Consider the following 20,488-nt stretch of genomic DNA (forward strand, 5'->3'; position numbering starts at 1 on the left):
AAATGTTTTAAATGTCCAAGTCTTAACTGTGCTTATTTCTAGGTCCACTACTGGAGTACGCCAACTGAGAATTGACTTTGGGTTTTTTCACCTTTATTGACTTTTAGGTTGGTGCTGAGCCCTGACCAGTCAAAGGTCAGTTATCTGACACAACTCTCTTCCTTTTAGGAACTCTTATTTTTTTTCTGTGTCCCACGAACCTCTACTATGTATTCATAACTTTTATACCTATTGGGGGCAGGTGCTCCCTCTCTTCAGGGACTCTATAGTTTGTAAATTATGAGGTTGCTGATGTCCATACAATTATCTCATATGTGTTTTAAGAGTTGAGAAAGAAAGGATCCTGGTATTTTTCTTGGGGATTTGATCTCAGGACATTCTTATCCCACCCAGCAGAAGACAGCCTATGTGAGAGAGGAGGCTGCTGAAACTTTAAGGTCTTACCTTTCCTTAACCTGACACTTCCTTTTTGTTTGTTCTCTGATTTTGGATTAGTTTTAAATTATTGTTTGTGTGTTTGTGTGATGTGTTTAAGTGCAGGGGAGTACATGTCAAGGAACTCTATGGAGGTCTGAGGACAACTCTTTACAGTAAGTTCTTTGTTTTGGGTATTAAAGGGTTAAGTTATGAACATTCTGATTCTGTGTTTCTTTTTGCTTTGTCAGATTCTTAATTTCCCCCTTTTGTTTTCCTCTCCATAATTGCCAGATTTCTTTGGATGATTCTCACACCTCTTTGACTTTACACTTTCTCAGAAACTGTTTCAAAGACTGTAGTTTCAAATTTTCATTATATGACACCACTCACTTATTTTTAAATAATTTTATTAATTCTTTGAGAATTCCATACAGTATATTTTGAACATATTCACCTCCTCAACTCCCCTTCACTATATTTTTCAGCTCTCTGATCACTTCCCAACCAACCTTGTGATTAGTTCTTTTTTGTTCTTTCCCCATTGAGTCCATTCATTTTTTATTAAGAAAATTTTTTCCATTCATTTACACACCAATCAAAGATCCCCCTCTTCCCTCCTCCCACTCCACCAGCCTCCCCCTCCAAACACACCCCCCACTGTCCCCCACAAGAAGACAAGGCCTCCCATGGGGAGGCACATCCAGAAGAGGCAAGTCTAAGCCCTTCCCCTGCCTCAAGTCTGCACGAGGTGTCCTATCATAGGTAGTGGGCTCCAAAAAGTCCACTCATGCACCAGGAATAGATTCTGATCCTTGAACGCATTGGCGTGGGGGACCACTTCCTAAATATAACACCAGTAGCACAGGCACTGAGAGCGACAATTAATAAATGGGACCTCCTGAAACTGAGAAGCTTCTTTGTCCTAAGGCAAAGGACACAGTAAATAAGACAAAAGGACAGCCTTACAGAATGGGAAAAGATCTTCACCAACCCCACATCTGACACAGAGGGCTGATCTCCAAAATATATAAAGACCTCAAAATATATAAAGAAATCAAAATAACGAGTCCATTCATTTTTAAGATATATTAATTACACATCTTAATGGAATTCACTCTGTATTTCTATACCTTCCTCTAGTCTACACTAACCATGTCATATAGTTCTTTTTCCAACACAACACCTGATGTGGCACCTTTACTAGATGCTTAGAATTTCTATTCTGTTTTCAGGTAGACTGTTACTACATAAGGGAGAGAACTTAAGGATTTAATTGGACATCTTTGGGAGAGTTGCTTCATTACACTGGGTCTCCCTTTATCTTTAGGATACATGTTTGTATTTTAGGATTATGTTGGGACTGGTGTTTCTGACCATAGGCTCAGGTCAGTTTGAAGCCCCTAACCATCTTCTTTCGTGCATATCTCTTGCAATTTTGGTGTTTCTTCATATGCCACAAAGGTGATCCAAGTATGACAAGTCATGGGCTGGAATGTCATACTTTTTTCTTTAATCACAGTTAATATGTCTTAGTATTTTATATTTCCAAGCTAAAGATGATGGCATCATTTTTGTATAGATTCACCCTTTCTTTTGTGATGGCTTCTATACTATTGAGATGAAATATCAGGAGTCAGGTAGCTAAGTGACCAAAATTGTCTTCTGCTAACCTAGTGCTCATTTCTATTGGTATTTGATCACTTACAAATATTTGTGTATACACATATGTAAAGGAGTTGGTTTTATGTCTATTCATACACAAATAGACCTTAATACACTCACAAACCAATTTCTTTTGCCTACAAATAGAGGCAGGTATCTAGAAACAGCTGTTTTATTTATTCTACAAATAGTTAACTATATTGCTAACAATGGTTGCAAAGAAGATTCTGTGGCCATCTGTCAAGTTTTCTAATGTTTCTCACCCTCCTGCAGGTTCATTAAGATGGACAACAGGGAACTGCCCACACTGTTGGATCTTTCTATACAGCATCTACTGAATAATGAGCCTGCAGCAATTCACGCTCTCGAGGTGATACCAAGGGAGCTTTTTGTTCCATTGTTCTCTGCTGCCTTCAAGGGTGGGCATAAGAATATAGTGAAAGCAATGGTGAAGGTTTGGCCTTTTATGTGTCTCCACATTGGATCATTAAGGACACGGGAGTCCCAGCGAGAACTCCTGAAAGCCATGGTTGAGAGTCTTCAGTTCCTACCTGTCCAGAATTCAGCTTCTAGGTAAGACCCTGTATAACAGAGATGTGGTAAGACGCAGGAGGTTATGCCACAGCCTGCTACTCTTCCAAAGGTAGTATGCAAAAAAGTGAAACAGTGAAAAAGACTATGGGACTGATGGTCAGTGTTGAGGTCACTTTGAGAACAAGTGTCTTATAAGGTTGGGTATGGAATGTAAGCGATTTGAGGACACTGTTGATGAATTCACATTATGGTGTTACTATTATGTAGAAGGACATGAGTGTTAAGACTGCTGAGGATTGGTGGAGAATAAAAGAGAAAATAGTGTGTGCTGTTTACTGAGAATTTTGTTCTGTTGTCCACTGCTGCTTCCTCAGTGGATGGGCATGAGAAGACACTGACCGCAGTAGTAAAGGCTTGGCCCGTTTTTGTCTCCACACTAGAAAATTAAGCATACAAGAAACATGGTGAACTGAAAGACATGCCTGATGGTCTTCAGGTGTTACTGCCAAGAACTCAGCTTTTCAGTAAGGATGTGTATAATGGGTGTATGGCAAGATAGCAACACATTATCCTGTAGCCTGTTGCGAGAGAGGACTGGATAATCTTTCACAGTTAGTTGATGGTGAATGCTGAAAATCAATGTGAGGTGGTTGGTACATCAGTTGAGGTTATCTTAAAAACTCTAATGTCTTACAGAGGATTTTAATTTTGTAATAGATGTGATTGAGGCTACTGTTGATAGAGATACGTAATGGAGATGTTTCATAGAAGACAAGAATAGCAAGACTTGTGAGCATTCGTTGATCATAGAAAATAGTAAAGTATTTGAATAAGAAAGTCTTGCTGGTAGCTGGTATATGGAATAACAAAAGGAAAAAAGAAAGATGATTTTGCCACTATGTGTTATCAGTGATCCTGCTCTGTTATATTAATGTTTGCTACCTCTTAGTGTTCTGTGTTCTCTTTTCCCTGCAGGAGCCCTAAACTGAGGATCCTAGATTTAAGGCAGGATGTTGGCTGCAAGATCATCTGTCCAGAGAGCAGTACTAAGTCACCTGCCTGTTTTCACTGCTGTGCTTACTCTAAGCACTCTATCTTGAAAATCGAAGGCCAGTGTAGTATGGCAAGTTCAGAACCTGAGGCTCAGTCCTCCAGGCAGGCTATGGAATTGTTAGTGAACCTTTCCCTTGATAGAACCTTAAGGGAAACTGAATTTTTAGTTCTGCTTCTGAATAAAGTAGAGCAGAGCTCAGGCTCTTTGCACCTGTGCTGCCGAGATTTGCAAATAGACAAAGTGTGTGACTGTAGAAACACCCTACGTCATCTGGATCTGAAATGTATTGATCACCTCGCAGTTGATCAGGCTTCTCTGAGTGAGGTCACCACCCTTCTGGCTCAGGTGGTGCACCTGGACAGACTTTGTCTGTGTAAAATCACTTGTAGATCTTTGAATGGGGAAGCCTTTCGAAATTTTATCTCTGAGCTTGGGCGTATGGACCATCTCAACGAGCTCAACTTGTCCTCTTTCTGCCTCACAGATCATCTTGAAAATGTCCTGAGGTAAGGGTATGGGATGGATACTGAGTTTCCAATAATAGCCTCTTTTTAAGATGAGAGAAGTAATTCTTAGATATTCTTAAGTTTCCCATAGCCCTTTCTCTTTCCACCTCAGCAGTGGGCTATGCTGGGAGTTTAAAAACAGCTAGAGAAGGGTATGTTTCTGTAATTGAAGAGAAAAATGGGGTTACAAAAACCTTAGTCAGCTGAGCATGTGCGGGCACAGTGCTCATTCCAGAAGTATAAAGGTGAAGAGAACAATGCAGTCCTCCTCTGGCTATCGAGAGATGAAGAGGAGGAATTGAGAGAAAGACTTCAGGTTGGGCACAGGTGCACATAGCCATCTACCCATAGACAGTAATGTCAGAGCATTAGGAAAATCTCCAAGGTTCAGGCTGTGACTGTAGAGGCTGTCACTTGGGGACTGGCCAAAGGAGCTTCCAATTGGTTGCTTCTCTGTCCTATCTCTTCTGAGCAGGTGAATTAGCTCAGTAATTACTAAATAGATAATATTTTTCACCAAGTTTTTCACACAAATGTATAACAATGTATTGTACACAGTGTCGAGGTTAAAATAGTATTTGTCAGGGTGGTAAAGTGTCTTTCATAGACCCACAAGTCTACTAAGTACGTGAAAGCTCACATCATTTGCTGCTCATGCAATCCATGTGCAAAGTAGTTGGTTTCAGATTCATAGATATAGTTCCCCTCTTCTAGACCTCATTTTTCAGAAATACTTTTCTGTTTCCTCCCTGTAGAGTCCTACCAGCTAGTTTGGAATTCTTACATCTACCATTCTGTGGACTTTCTTACAACGACTTCAAGTTTCTGTCTGAGTGCCCTCAAGCCAACCACTTAAAGCTCCTGAATATCAGCAACAACCCAATGAACTGGGAAGATAGTGAGCCCCTTTATAACCTCCTGCAGAATAACTCTAGCACCTTGCAACATCTGGCAATCAATCATTGCCTTTTAACAGACTCTAAAATGTCTGTTCTCATCTCCGCACTAAGTCGCTGTTCTCAACTCCGAATCCTCAACTTTTCCTCCAATCCAATTACCATGACTATGCTAATGAGAATTCTTGAGCACTTAACATCCTTGGTGAAGCTTAAATATGTGTTTTGTCCTATCCCTGTGCATTGCTATGGGAGATGGCACTTTCAGACAGTTTAGATCGACAGAAGCTTGCTGATGTGCAGGCACGATTGAAAAGAATGCTACAAGAGGCAAAAAGGAATGACATGCGTTGGATGACTTTCTCTGATTAAATTTATAGTCCAACACAGTTTCACCTTGATATGTTCCCTTTAAGTATTAAATGTTTTTCTCTTGATCCCATAGACTGAATATATAAGGTTATTATGTTGTAGCAAAATACAGTTAAAAATATAGGTATGTAACTGATTTCTATAGAGAATAACTTAGAAGAAGATGGAGGACTCTGAGAGTGTCTGTGTGTCTCTTGACTATTGTTCTTGATAGTACTTCATCCTATCTACTAAAGTTTTAGGTAGATGAGTTGGAAAGACTATATCATGAATTACCACAGCCTTGTCCTCACTGAGATTTACTTCTGGCCACTTGACTGCAGACATGACACTCTAACCTTTCCTGGATATGTTTTTGGAGGGCAGGTAGTTATTGAAACTGATACTTTTATCCCCTGAGTTGTATTAAGTTTCTCTATTAAGATGTTTTCAGTTGCTTATGGGAAACCATCTGGATTTAACAGTGAGAAAAAGAATCTGTGTCCATTATCTATTGAGTGGCTCAGTTTTTCTTTATTTCATACTTATTTACCAAGGATCGGTTTGTGATATTATTGTAGGCAGCAAGAATGAACAGACAAACAGACAGGTCCCTGTCTCAAGCTACTCAGAGGCTGAATGTTTCTGTGGTTTATCTACACCAGTTCATTAGTGCATAGAAGAAAGTTGTTTTACACTCTTGGGCCCCGATTTATCTTCCTTGTTCTTGTTACATGGTCTGTTCAATGCAAAGTGGACTCAATGATGTTGACTCTTCTCAACAGAATTCATGGATTAAATGTTACCATCTTGGAGGCTTTCTTAAACATCTGCTTGATGTCTGCCTTCTGTCATCTTGCAAAATGTCTGACATAATAGACAAGGAAGAGAACTTTGTTTCCCTGCTTTAGATGGATCACCGTGATTGTTTGTTGCACTGGTTTGGAACTTCAGCAAGGCAGAAGAACATGGTAAAGAGCTTGTGGCCGAGGGAGATCCTTCCAATTCATGAGGCCAGGAAGCAGAGAGAGCAGGAGCCTGAGTCTCTGTACAGCCTTCAGGAGTGGGACTACACTGATATGCCTCCTTGAGCTAGCCTGCTCTAAAGTTTCTACCACCTGCCCTGGGAACTGTTCTTGAACTAACCTATTCAAAATTTTCACCCAACTGCCATGGAGCCATCAACTTGAGACCACCTTCTATCATATTATCTTGTGAGACATTTAGGATACATGGCATCCTTCATGGTATACATGATTCTGTTTGAATATTCTGCTGTTTCTTTTCTGTTAAAGTTGCCAAAATTTGCTATAATATTGTGTAGCAAATATGTATATGGAGTCCTTTATATTTGATACTCCAAAATGTCATTACCATATATAGAAAAGCATGTTTGTTCAAGATATAATACAAAAAAGCATGTCAAACCAATTAATTTGTAGTGTATTTATGTTATGAATGTATTGAAATTGGAATATACTGCATTGCAAGGACATAGCAAAGGTGTATAAAATTTAGTTCGTTCCTATCACATGCTGAAATGTCAACACCACTGCATTTTAATTACTTAATAAGGAAATGAAACAAAAATAACCATTTATGCAGTTTTTTTTTTTAAAAAAAAAAACCTAACTGCATTTTAAAGATCTAGCAAGAAAAAGCAAAAACAATAATATGTCTATATTGTTTCAATTTTTAAATGATAACATACCGGATTTCAGATCAGCCAAGCAAAAATATAGTTAAAATTTACAGAATTTTGTTCATAGTTCTCACGTATTGAGATGATATTGGACTATATCTTAGAGATATAAAACATGAAAATTTATCTACAAAACTAAAGTTTGCTTGTATGATTACACTTATATTTTGCTAAGTGTCACAACATGGGTGTGTGGGTTCACACAGAAAGAAAACTCAGAGGCACCTTAATAATGAACTGAGCCTTTCACAGCTGCAGGGGATCCAGTCTCTTAAGAACTGAAAATTTTTCCCTTCACCCAGGTCATTTTTTTCTCTATATTTACAGTTTTAGCCAATTGATTTCCATATGTTCAAAACAACCTGGAAGAAACTCCCAAAAATATACTGGCAAGTGAAAATTCCTCAAATCATCAGGTACCACAGTTTTCTGGTTCTCCGAGCAAGTTTTGCTTAGGCCTTTGTATCCTAGGGAGACTCTGAGACAAGATTCACATAGGGCAACAAAAGAAACAAAAGGTATCAGTTAAACAAAAGATGGATTAGGGCTAGGTGCTACTCTCTGGAGCCCAGACCAGGTGTAGCCCAGTGGGAGTGCAGTCTCAGATCCCCCATTTTATACAAAAATCAATTATCTTGAAGGTTATGCAGGCTCACAGTAAATATAGTCTTTTTTTCTATCTGTCTTACAATCTTATGTAAGTAGACCAAAACACATTTTAAAGCAAATAAAGTTATTATTACTAGAACAAGAGCAACACCTGCTAGGATATGAAATCTATTAAAGTGATTCCTAGGATTGAATGAAGCTATGTTATCTGCAAGACTTTCCATAATGCCCATTCCTGTCGTATCAGGTAACTTTTTTGCAAAAGTTTCTTTAATTTCTTTCTATAAGTTACAAACTGTTTGAGAAGAATTAAGGCGACCAAACAAATGCATCTTAACCTTATACCAATCATGCTTGCTTTTATTAAATCTCAAGGGTGTGATAAAATAAGAAGAAACATTCTAATCACATTTTAATTTTATCTGCTCCTTCAAAATTTTCTAACTGATCCCCTAACAATACAACAGCTTGCCTTAACTCAGCTAATTCATTTACTATCTTGCTATCAATTTTATTCTGTTTAGTCCGCAGTTCTTCTGAATGTTTATGCCAATCTCCAGTGAATTCGGCGGTTTGGATTTCTTTATGAAGCACCACTCCAGCAGTTGCTCCTGTGGCTGTCAATGCAATGATTCCTGTAATAACTGTGACCACCAGTTCACCCATTCGATGTGCTCTTTTTAATATTCGTTCAGTGAGCTTCTGTACAGGGATCCTCACAGGAGAGTCTTGCCATGGCCATGACAACTTCACTGGTATCCAGATTGCTGGCCTTGCTCTGAGATTATATAAACTTTCAAAGGTCAAATTTAAAAGCATACTAGAATTAGCACAGGTATGAAGGGCACAGCATTCACAAGTAATGCTGTATTTATTCAGGTGCAGGCCCTTTCCATACAGGCCCTTTCAGTAGCGAGTAAGGTAATGGTACACATGCCATAAAAGGATGGCTTTGATTTAGTCTAAAAGACAGAGTGTACTTAGCATCTTAATGTTTAATTTTCCTTCCCACGCCTTAAGAGGTGGAAGGCACGTGCCAATTTCCACAAGTGAGTCTGAGTTGAATCGCCAAATTGCAGGAGGGGACTTGCCATTCCAACTCCATGCCACCAAATAGGTTCATTAACTGAAGCACTGATTTCCACAGTTCCATTCAAATTATACAGTTTCAGTCTTAATTCTGAGTGAGAATATTTTCTCTGAGGGGAGCAGTAAGGGCTCCAATCAATGACGTCTCCTTTGGAGATACTAATTAGCACTCAAGGTTTCTCACTCTTACACTGTTGCCAATGTACCCAGTCAGATTCCTTGTTGGTAACCCTCATCTCACAGAAAGGTAGATTTATGGAACTAGTAGCATTAATCTACCCTTTAAAACCAGATGCATGAAGCATATAAAGCTTATTATAATCTTGGGTAGTATTGACTATGAATAACCATATTTTAGAGGCTATTTTTATATAACCTCTGAATTCCATTTCCCATGCAAATAGGAACTCCTTGTACTAAAACAGTATAATTGTCAATCATTTTACCCTCCTCCATTGGCTGAGCAGGACCTCGGTTGTCATAAGGACCAGGTAGCCAAGATAAACCATTACAGGAATATTCATATCTGCCCAACTTACTGCTAAGTTAATTGAAGGATTGGGGATAAAAGCCTAGTAATCATGATCCATCCCTTTTACCTGCACCGTTACCATGGAAAGCATGGCAAGAAATAAGTTTGTAGCATTTAGAGGCTTGTGAGTAATGCGAAGTATTGTCTCTCCTTTATCACACAAACTCTTAAGCTGTCCCCAGGTGGAAGGATTAGTTGTTTGTTGCAAAGGTCTTCTGTGTCTCAACTTGGGCAGAGGCATCCCTGCATCTGCATCATCTTGGAGATGTCTCTTGCTCATGGCTGATTTTTATCAATTTCAGTGGAATCCACTATTTATTATCTGCTGTGGAAACATAAGCATAACCTTGGCCTTAACACTTCCCCTGGGCTATTATATATTATTATATAATATTATATATATTATATATAAAAGTTAAAACATTTATAATACGTGGACTGACTCAATTCAACAATTCTTTTTATAACTCAAATGTTTTTCCTGTTTCATTGGTGTTTAAAAAATTTTAAATTAGTAAGGCATTATGCAGTCTATCTCTAGGGGGTCCTCATATCCCACTTCTGTTTAGCAAACATCTCTTTTAGAATGTGATTGGATCTTTCAAAAATTGCTTGTCCTGTAGGTTTGTATGGTATTCTGGTAACATATTTTATATTTTAGCATGCAAAAAATTGTTTCATTTTACTGGAAGCATAAGCTGGGGCACTATCAGTCTTAATTTGTGCTGATAAGCCCATTACAGCCATTGTTTTTAATAAATGCACAATTATATAATTTTCAGAACTTAAGGCAAATGCCTTTTGGAACCCAGAATAAATGTCAATGGTACGATGAACATATTTTAATTTTCCAAAATCTAATAAATGAAATACATCCATTTGGTGCCCCCCACCCAAATTTCATTCCTTTGTGTACCTTTAGGATTAGTTATTGCAGGTAAAGGAACCTGATTATAAAAAGAACAAGCAGGACAGATTTTTATGATTTCCTTAGCCTGTTGTCAAGTAATAGAAACTTTTTACTTTAACTCTCTATTATTAACATAGGCCCGATGGATAAGTGAGACAGTTGATGAGCTTGAACTGTTTGGGAGGCATCCACTCAGTGGGACCAGGACCTGTCATTAGTGTATGAGCTGGCTGTTTGGAACCTGGGGCCTATGCAGGGACACTTGGCTCAGCCTGGGAGGAGGGGACTGGACCTGCCTGGACTGAATCTACCAGGCTGAGCTGAATCCCCAGGGGAGTCTTTGCCCTGGAGGAGATGGGAATGGGGGGTGGGCTAGGAGGAAGTGGGGGGGCGGGAGGGGAGGACGGGAATCCGTGGCTGATATATAAAATTAAATTAAATTATATAAAAAAAACTGTGTTAAAAAATAGACCTGTTAGCCAGGTGGTGGTGGCGCATGCCTTTCATCCAGCACTCGGGAGACAGAGCCAGGCGGATCTCTGTGAGTTTGAGGTCAGCCTGGTCTACAAAGTGAGTTCCAGGACAGGCTCCAAGCTACACAGAGAAACCCTCTGGAAAAACCAAAAGAACAAAACAAAAACCTGTTGACAGCATTTGTTAGAATACTATTCAGTTTGTGAATTAATATGAGACAGACTGACAACTTACTGTCATGACATACTCCTCATCCTGTGTTCAGTTCATAATGGAGTATTGTGGAGAATGACAGCCTGCTATGGGCACTGAGTATCCTTCATGTTATTACTATGTATGCTAAAAATGTAGGGTGCCAATGACTCTTCACCTTGACTATTTCCTTTGGGTCATATTTTCACTGAGCAACCATGAAGGATGATAAAACATCATCCAGAAAAAGTATTTTTATTTTCTATAAAGGCAACAGAATCTTCAGAATTACTACTTTCTTGTAATAAAACCCATTGGTTTATTTGATTTTTCATTCTCTCCTTTGTTTTTTTCTTTTGGTGCGAAGCAGAGAATGTGACCACATTGAGAGGAGGAACAAGTAAAGGAGTGCGGCTTGTGTCAAGTTGACATAAAACTAGCCAGGACAGTGAGCCTTAGGTTTAAACGGACGGAAAATCGGAATTTCACTGTCCTGGTTAAGGTGTAAATCTGCCCATAATTATCTCAGCCTCTTTTCTCACAAGGTGGCCCTAAAATGTCCTCATTGCTTCCGGGGAGAGGGGAAGGGTTGTTGTCTTAGTTACTGTTTTATTGCCATGAAGAGACACTGTAACCAAGGCAACTTATAAAAGAAAGTGTTTAGTTAGGAGCTTGCTTACAGTTTACTCCATGATCATCGTGATGGACAGCATGGCAGTGGGCAGACACGTATGCTGTGGGAGAAGTAGGTGAGAGCTTACATCTGATCCACAAGCAGGAGGGAGAGAGAGGGAGACTGGGCCTGGCTTGGGATTTTAAAATCTCAAAACCCACCCTCACTAGCACACCTCCTCTAGTAAGGCCACACCTCTTCCAGCAAGGTCATACTAATCCTTCATAAACAGTTCCACCAACTGAGAAACAAACATTCAAACATATGAGCCTATGAGGGTCATTCTCATTCAAACCAGCACGGTCCTCAGATGTCCTCAGATGAAGGGTACTTCTTCTCAGGTGTATCATGGATAATTTCTGTCATCAGTGAAGGGTTCACAACGCGGTTCCATTTACTGGGCGGACACTTCCGTCTAGCCATTTCCGCATCAAAAGCGTCCCGTAGCTAGGATACCACAACACGGTTCCATTTACTGGGCGGACACTTCCGTCTAGCCATTTCCGCATCAAAAGCGTCCCGTAGCTAGGATACCCGGTGGGCCCGGATGTCTCCACCTATCAAGTTCCGGGCCAAGGGGTCTCGCGTGATCAGAGTCCCGTGACGTTGCATGGTGATGTAAGCGCGCAACATGACCATGTGCTTTACGCACACACGTAGAGTAGTGACGTGACCTGGCCACGCCCCCAGCCGGTTTTAAAAGTCCGGCGCCATATTCCCCCCCCTTCTCCACGCACGTGTCTCTCCCACAGGCCTGCACTTTCTGTCCTTTGTTTCTAATAAACTGTATAAGCGGATTCTGTCGTGTTTCGTGACGTTCCTTGCAGGGTAAGAACACAACGCAGACAGAAAACTAACATTTTTGGTGCCGAAACCGAGTGGGCGCTGCGGGCTTCCGCGCTGGCAGCCGCGGACCGGGAATCTGCTCCGTAGCGACAGACCGCTCTCCATTAGCCTGAATCGCATCCAAACTGCATCCAACACCGAACCGGATTGGTGAGTGCCCCCACTTTCGGCCGGCGTAAACGGTTTCCTGAACCGGTGGGAACGACTGTTGATTGTCCGGCGCCTCACACGTGTTCTTGAGACCGGGGGAACCCCCGACCACGGTCTTCATTGGCTACGGTCAGCCCCTATCGCTGGCCAACTGGCCTAATTTTTTCTGGCCTCTCCCACGTCTGCAGCCTGAGGTGTTTCTTCAATTAGGGCCACGCCGTTGGTGCGTCCTGACTGAGCCACGTGAGGGCGACACGTTCATCCCTTGACGGAGGGACAAACGCTGTCTGGATTCCCGGGGGATCCTTTCCTCACCGTGGAGGGGGCCCCTGCTTCTTTGGCTGACGAGCCCAGAAGCAGCCTGTGCCTGAAATCCTTCCGAGACCCTGGGGACGCCTGAGGTCTTGGCTCCGGATTACGTTTCTTTTTATTTTTTCTTTATTATTTTTATTTTTTTTTATTATTTTTCTGCCTCTGCTGCAGACATGGGAAACAAGGCTTCCAACTCTGTTACTCCTTCCTCTCCGTTGGGCTGTCTTGTTGAAGCTTTAAATCCTTCAGTTTAATGCCTCACATAAAGATTTCTAAGCTAACTCGTTTATGTTAAAAAAAAAAAAAAAGGAGATGGCCAAAGTATGCTTTAAAAAAAATAACAAAGGGCCACTAAGCGGCTCCTTGGATCCCGATATTTCACGGGAGCTATCCAATCACTGTCGGCGTTCAGGCAAATGGAAAGAGTTGCTTTCTTCTCTCTCAACGCTAAACTGTCTCTTCTCGTTTCCTTCTCTCCTGCTCATATGCTCCTAGCTATATGTAAACCAGAGGATTCTCTGACTCCGGAATTTCTGACTCTAGATCTTGCTAAGGAACCAATAATTAAAATTCATGTTCCATCCACTCTCTCAGATAAAAAGTAAGCTGGGTTCTTATATGTCTAATTCTGCTTCCTTCATTAAACAGTTTCAATATATAACTCAATCTTATAGTCTCACCTTTCATGACCTTCTGAGGAGCTCAGGCGGGTATGGGAAGCAGGCTAGGATTCACGCAGACGAAATTCATCAAACTAACCTTTCACACCCCCAGGAGCCGAAGCGGTTCCTGACCGGGAACCACACTGGGCTACAACACCCAGAGTGGCTGTCTAGCCAGAGATAGGTTTATTACCTGTCTCCTGACAGGCCTCCGTAAGGCTGCCCTAAAACCAGTAAATAATTCAGGATAAGGACGAATCTGTCTCTTGTTCTCCAGACCTACCTGACTAAAACTTAAGCATCTGGAGAGCGAGGCTCCTGACCCCACAGGCAAAAGAGTCACTTGTGGCATTTAAGGTGTGCCAGGGAAGAGATAAAAGCCCGAAAACAAAATTGCCAAGTGCTGGCACTCGCTGACTTCCAAAAGCTGTTGGGTCCCTGTTTTAAATGAGGAAAAGGCCACGGGCTACCGAATGCTCTGCTAGGCCATCAACAGCCTTGTTAAAAGTGCCGCCTAGAAAGACAGAGTCAGCTGACTGCCCCCAGGCACCAAGATGCATGGGTACATCAAGCTAAGACCTCCAACAGACCTAGGCTTGGCTACAGACATGACAGGGAACCCAGAACGCAGCAGGGAAGCGATCCGTTTCTTTCCTTCTGGACACCAGAGCCATTGACTCAGTCCTGGGAGTCTTGGGATGCCACCTCTCCTTTATTGTCGGGTACAGGGACAGCCTTATCTACCTCAGCAGACACCGCCATTTAATTGTATTTTCAGAGGCATCCCTCTCACACATACATTCTTAGTGGTGCTAAGTTGCCCTGTACCTTTAATGGGGAGGGATCTCCTAGCTAAGGTAGGAGCGTCCATTTCTTTTCACACCACACATTTGCCTCCTCCCAGACGCGCCAGCAGCTCTCTTACTTCTTCTCCTAGCCACTAACTCTACAGACTCCAAATATGCTTTTCATATCCTCCTGTCCCATGCTGCTATTTGGAGGGAGCGTGGACTTCTCACAGCAAAAGGAGGATCAGTGTCTCAGGCCATATAATGGCCATGCAGCAGGAAAAGTTAAATATCTCCTCAGACCAGTTCTAACACCAGGTCTTTTTCCAAGCCTCCAGCTGTTCCAGATAGCCTGTTAACCCTCTTTTATGTCATCTAAGGTCTATTCTATGGAGCTATGCGGACTGTTCACTGCCTCAGTCATGTGACAATCCTTGCCCACCTCCAATACACACTGGAGATCAGGTTCTTCTTTCCCCTCCGGGTCAGCGCCTTTCACCCCTTTCCCCTAAGTGGCAGGGACCCTTCAAAGTAATTCTTGTAACCCCTACAGCTGCTAAACTCGAGGGCTTTCCTCACTGGGTCCACCTGTCTCACCTAAAACCTTTTATCTCACCTCCATCCCAGAAGAATCTCTCTTCATATACAGTGAAACAGACAGGGCCTCTCACTCTCAAGCTCCAGAGGACATCAGGATCCCCTGCTTTGCCGCCAATTCCAGAGGAATAAGGTACCACCCCTTCCTTTTCCAACCAGGGCCACACAGAGCCGGAGGCAAAAAAGGACCATCAAAAATATCCAGGCGGTAAGGAATAATGTAATACAGTAATTTATCATTGTTCAATACTCAGCAACTGATCACCTGTGGTTCCCAAGTGTTAACCTAGTAAGGGAAACAGGTATCTTAAATAAACTACCTCCAGCAAGGCTTGCCTGAGGAAAACAGGTGCCTTACATGAATTACCTCTAATGAGGCTTGTCTCAGATAGAAATTAAGCAGAGTACTAAGACCAGATCTACCTCAGGTAAATGTCACATGCCTCTATCTGGGCAGGCCAAATCTACCTCAGACAAATGCCAACTCCAAAACAAAATAATAATGATTCTTTCTCTCTAAGCTCTCTCTATGTCAACAGTATCTTGTTAAATGGGAGGCCCCAGCACCAGTACGGATGGACAGCCACAGCCGCGGAACCAGGAGAAGGCAGAACGCCGTTCCAGGACCCCCATCATCATTCCCGGACTTCACAAGATACCCTTCACCCTCCCCCAAGAGCCAACCGACGCCCACTATTCAGCTGGAAGCAGTCTTTAAGAGAAACGTCGCCCCCGCACCCAGTCAACCACAATTTTTTCCTTTTTAAAAGTAAAAGAGTCGGGAATGAAGGGTTCACAACGCGGTTCCATTTACTGGGCGGACACTTCCGTCTAGCCATTTCCGCATCAAAAGCGTCCCGTAGCTAGGATACCCGGTGGGCCCGGATGTCTCCACCTATCAAGTTCCGGGCCAAGGGGTCTCGCGTGATCAGAGTCCCGTGACGTTGCATGGTGATGTAAGCGCGCAACATGACCATGTGCTTTACGCACACACGTAGAGTAGTGACGTGACCTGGCCACACCCCCAGCCGGTTTTAAAAGTCCGGCGCCATATTCCACCCCCCTTCTCCACGCACGTGTCTCTCCCACAGGCCTGCACTTTCTGTCCTTTGTTTCTAATAAACTCTATAAGCGGATTCTGTCGTGTTTCGTGACGTTCCTTGCAGGGTAAGAACACAACGCAGACAGAAAACTAACAATCAGGGTGGTTTGTCATGGGTGCTTATGTTCTGGAAATCCAAAGTGACTCAAGAGGAAAGGCTAAGGACAATCGTTTACTTCTGTGCCTTCAGCAGCATAAAGGAGGCAGATATACCAAATGAAGGCAGAGGTATTGGGCTTTCATCCAGCTTTTAGTTCCCTCGTGGGACTAAGAAAGAAGTCAATGTTTGTTTGGCATAGGCAGCTTCTAAACGCCAATCACAGCTTCATCAGTGCACTGCTAGGCAAAGCAGTGCAGTGGTGTCTGCAGTGGCTCCCACCTGGAATCCCAGTGTGCAGGAGGCTGGAACAGGTGGATGATGAGTTCCAGACCAGCTTGGGCTATACAGGGAGACCTTAGATGTCTGATTTGCATTCAGTTACAAAATTAAGTTGCATTAGAGACTGGTAGGTGTGTCAGTTAGCTCATGTTTTCAAAATGTAACCTCCTCTTTACTGTAGCTGTATACATCTTATTCGCATAGGTTGATGAGAGCTGTAGTCCACTGGATCTAAAGGAGAAGTAAATGGCCAAAGTTTCCATGCTGATTAATTTGACTTATTATGCCATATTTTGCTTTGATTACTTCTGATTCTGTGACAAATATATATATATATATATATATATATTATAATATATATATATATTTCTTGAAATGAAAGAGAAATGCTTTATTTGTAAGAAACAATTCTTTCATGAATATGGCCTTTGTTGTCAATAATTTGTAAAAACATGGGGAACTCCAGCTGGGGAGCTGTCTCACTGGGTAAAGTTCTTGCTGTGCAAGCATAATGAACTGAGTCTGGATCCCTAGCGCCATGTGGAAGGGGTGGGGGGTAGATGGGAAGCAAGGAGTGGGGGCAGTTGGTACGTAAAATAAGTGAAAGAGGTATTATTTAAACAAAATAAAATTTTAAAAAAGAGAAAAATATTTAAAAAGGCCAGCGGGGGCAAAATTCATGAACACAACAGTAACAGCAGTGCTGGTAGCAGAGACAGGCCAATCCTGAAGGTGTCTTAGGAAAGCCAGTCTGCTCAAATTAGAGAGTGTCTAGGTTTAGTGAGGGATCCTGTCTCCAAAAGTAAGGTGGGGATCAATAAGGAAGACATTCAACCTTGACAACCCCCCGCCATGCACACACCAGAGAGAGGGCAGAGGAGAGGAAAAATATAAGCAACTAATAAAACTGTAGCTAGAGTTTTCCTGCCTTGCCCACAGTCAGGACAAATCTCTGTCACCCACCAGTCCCACAGCCACTCAGACCCAACCAAGTAAACACAGAGACTTATATTGCTTACAAACTGTATGGCCGTGGCAGGCTTCTTGCTAACTGTTCTTATAGCTTAAATTAATCCATTTCCATAAATCTATACCTTGCCACGTGGATCATGGCTTACTGGAATCTTCACATGCTGCTTGTCCTGGTGGTGGCTGGCAGTCTCTCCCTCCGTCTTCCTGTTCTTTTCTCCTCTCTGTTAGTCCCACCTATACTTGCTGCATTTCTGAAATTGTGAGGAAGGGGCTGAGTGTTAGCTCAGTAAGTACTTGCTGGACAAGCATGACGATCCGAGTTCAGTTCCCAAAGGTCACATACAAAAAAAGCCAGTTACAGTGGCACACACCTTTCATCTTGGCACCAGGGAGGCTGATCTCTCAGACTCACTGGCCAGCCAGCCAGCCTAGGCTACTTGATAAGTGCTAAGCCAACATGAGACCTTGTCTTAGAAAGAAAAACAAAGTGGATGGCATTTGTTGTCCCCTGGCATCCACACATGTACACTGCCTATGCATTCATGAAAACATGCACACACATGCAGATACATTTTAATAAGTATGTTGTGCACACGTGCGCGCACACACACATATATAACTAAATAACATGAAACTTTGAGAAACATTAAAATTAGATTCTCAAATGTGTTCATGCTAAAATAGTTTCTGTTTCTTTGTCATGGTGTTGAAGATTGACAGAGGGTCTTTGAGTGCTGGACGATAGCTATTTTACCACAGAATTGTAGCCATAGCCCTTAAATATAGCTACTTATGCTAAAACGAAAGTTTCAGCATCTTTTGGAGAAAATGAAATCTCTGTGCTTGTTTTTGTAGACAGAACAGTTAAACTCTGGAGGAAGAAGAATGTGGGAAGACTCCCTACTACAGCCCAAGACTTCCTGTTAAAGCTGCAGTCATAACGCAAGGGCAGGATGGCACAAACTCAGACATGGAAAACAGTGGGACAGAACAGCAAGGCTGTAAGTTGTCAGAAGAATATACAAATGCTTCATTTCTGGTTTGTTTAGTTTGGTTTTTTGAGACAGGGTTTCTCTGTGAAACAGTCCTGGCTGTCCTGGGACTCACTACGTAGACCAGGTTAGCCTCAAACCCACAGAGATCCACCTGCCTCTGCCTCCCAAGTGCTGGGATTAAAGGCATGTGCTACCACCGCCCAGCTCAAATGCTTCATATTTGATAGGATTTCATCACAAATGAGTATGGAGAGAAAGGCCTTTCAACACATGATATTAGGATGCCTGCATATTTATCAAGAAAATATGAAAACGGATCTCTAGCTTCATAGTGTTTCCATGCTAGGAAAGCACTCTATCTCCAGCCAGTGCCCTTACATTTTACACAAAATAATTCCAAGTATATTGGAGAAATAAATGTGAAAGGGAAAACTAAGAGTATATATTCAAAGGATTTCTTTGGGGAAACACACAAATTACTGCAGAAAGAACAGACTAACAATGGGACAATATTATAGTTATCAAAAGAAAACATAAAGGCAATGACAAAGTGACCAAGTGAGGAAGACTGTGTCTTTTATGTACATAAAAGACCAAAGACTGAAGTTAGAAGAAATAACCCCCATTAATAAATTTGAAAAAGTGACAAAATCCAACAGGAGAAACTGTCAAAATCCTTGAATAAATGATTCACAAAAGAATATATCCCAATGTCCACCAGGCATTTGAAAATATGCTCAACAGTATTAATAATCAAAAGTGTCAAAGCAGGAGACTTCATTTAACCTCCACTGGGTTGGAAAAATAATGTCAGGTAATACCAAATATTGGCCTGCAGGTGGCGCAACAGAAACTGTTAAACATGGATTGTAAGGGTGGAAATTCGTGCATGGTTAGAAAATGTCAGCAGCATGCAGTTAAATTGGAAGTGTGCACACTACACAAACTAGTAATTACATTCTTAGAAAAATATCCCAGAGACACCTGTGCTTATGTATGCACATTGTAATTCTTTATGGCTGAATCATATTTTGTATATTTTTGCCTATTTTAGCCCACTTGTATGTTGCTGTTAAATTCTAAATTTAACGAGTCTTTAAACCCATATTTATTAACTCCTTATTTTGTTGATCTCAAGTCCTAAAAGTAATTTTTCAAATATCATAAAAATGGCTAGATTATCATCAAAAAATGCAATATTAATGTTGACATTTAAATTCACAACACAATAAACGCAGCCTTAAATTTTTCTGAAAAGATTTAAGTGGGAAGAAATTGGTAGGTCTATGTAATTTTACAACATTGCCTAGGTTTTTACATGAACCATTTTTTTAAAGCACATAAGTTATGCCACACTTTGGTTGTAAATCTTCATTTATAATTCCATAGCTTCGAATTTCAATGTACACGTTTAGAACTCAAGTATGCATAAAGTGATTAGAGTAAATTTAAACAATTACCACGAATTAGTCTTAAAATATGTTATGTGAGTTTTCATTTTATAATATTTTGCAATCAGGATTGGTGGTGTAGCTCAGTTAAAGTGCTTGCCAAGCATATGCAAGGATTTATCTCCAGCACCACATAAATGGGGCATTGAGGTGCACACCTGCAACCTAGAACTTGGAAGATAGAGGCAGGAAGATCAGAAGTTTAAGGCTATCCTTTTCAATATAAGGAGTTCAAGGCTGGCCTGGGCTAGAGATCCTGGGTCAAAAATCATTTGGCAATAGCTACATTTTTATGCATTTATTTATTTGGGGGTTCTGGGGATATCCTTTAGGATGCTAGGTAAGGGCTCTACCACTCAACTATAGCCCTATAGAATTATCATAGAGATAAAAGATGGTCTTTTTAAAAGAACTTGAATATATGACTATTATAGCTAGAAACATTGAAAACGAATTATGGGCCAGGCAATGTGGTGTAGTCCTTTAATCCCAGCACTCGGGAAGCAGAGGCAGGCAGACCTCTGAGTTCGAAGCCAGCCTGATCTATAGAGCAAGTTCCAGGACAGCCAGGGCTACAGAGAGAAGCACTGTCCAAAACAAACAAACAAAAGTAAATGTATGCAATTCTCACTC

At 41.5% G+C, this 20,488-nt stretch overlaps 1 protein-coding gene across 1 annotated transcript; it reads left to right on the forward strand.

The window, feature by feature from the left end:
- Positions 1–1,518: 1,518 nt before the first annotated feature.
- LOC114681984 (melanoma antigen preferentially expressed in tumors-like) lies at positions 1,519–5,438 on the forward strand. The gene is made up of 3 exons (XM_028855743.2): positions 1,519–2,652; positions 3,589–4,173; positions 4,929–5,438. Exons 1-3 carry the CDS (start codon positions 2,363–2,365, stop codon positions 5,344–5,346), a joined length of 1,293 nt encoding a protein of 430 aa, XP_028711576.2. The 5' UTR covers positions 1,519–2,362; the 3' UTR covers positions 5,347–5,438.
- The last annotated feature ends 15,050 nt before the right edge of the window (positions 5,439–20,488 follow it).

Source organism: Peromyscus leucopus, chromosome X, assembly GCF_004664715.2.
Source record: "Peromyscus leucopus breed LL Stock chromosome X, UCI_PerLeu_2.1, whole genome shotgun sequence".
Lineage (NCBI taxonomy): Eukaryota > Metazoa > Chordata > Mammalia > Rodentia > Cricetidae > Peromyscus > Peromyscus leucopus.

Bases quoted from the DNA above. Each gene is read 5' to 3' on its own strand.
- LOC114681984 (XM_028855743.2), top strand. From the start codon at position 2,363: ATGGACAACAGGGAACTGCCCACACTGTTGGATCTTTCTATACAGCAT. The intron at 2,653-3,588 runs GTAAGACCCTGT...TTTTCCCTGCAG, and splicing joins GTCCAGAATTCAGCTTCTAG to GAGCCCTAAACTGAGGATCC. The intron at 4,174-4,928 runs GTAAGGGTATGG...TCCTCCCTGTAG, and splicing joins CATCTTGAAAATGTCCTGAG to AGTCCTACCAGCTAGTTTGG.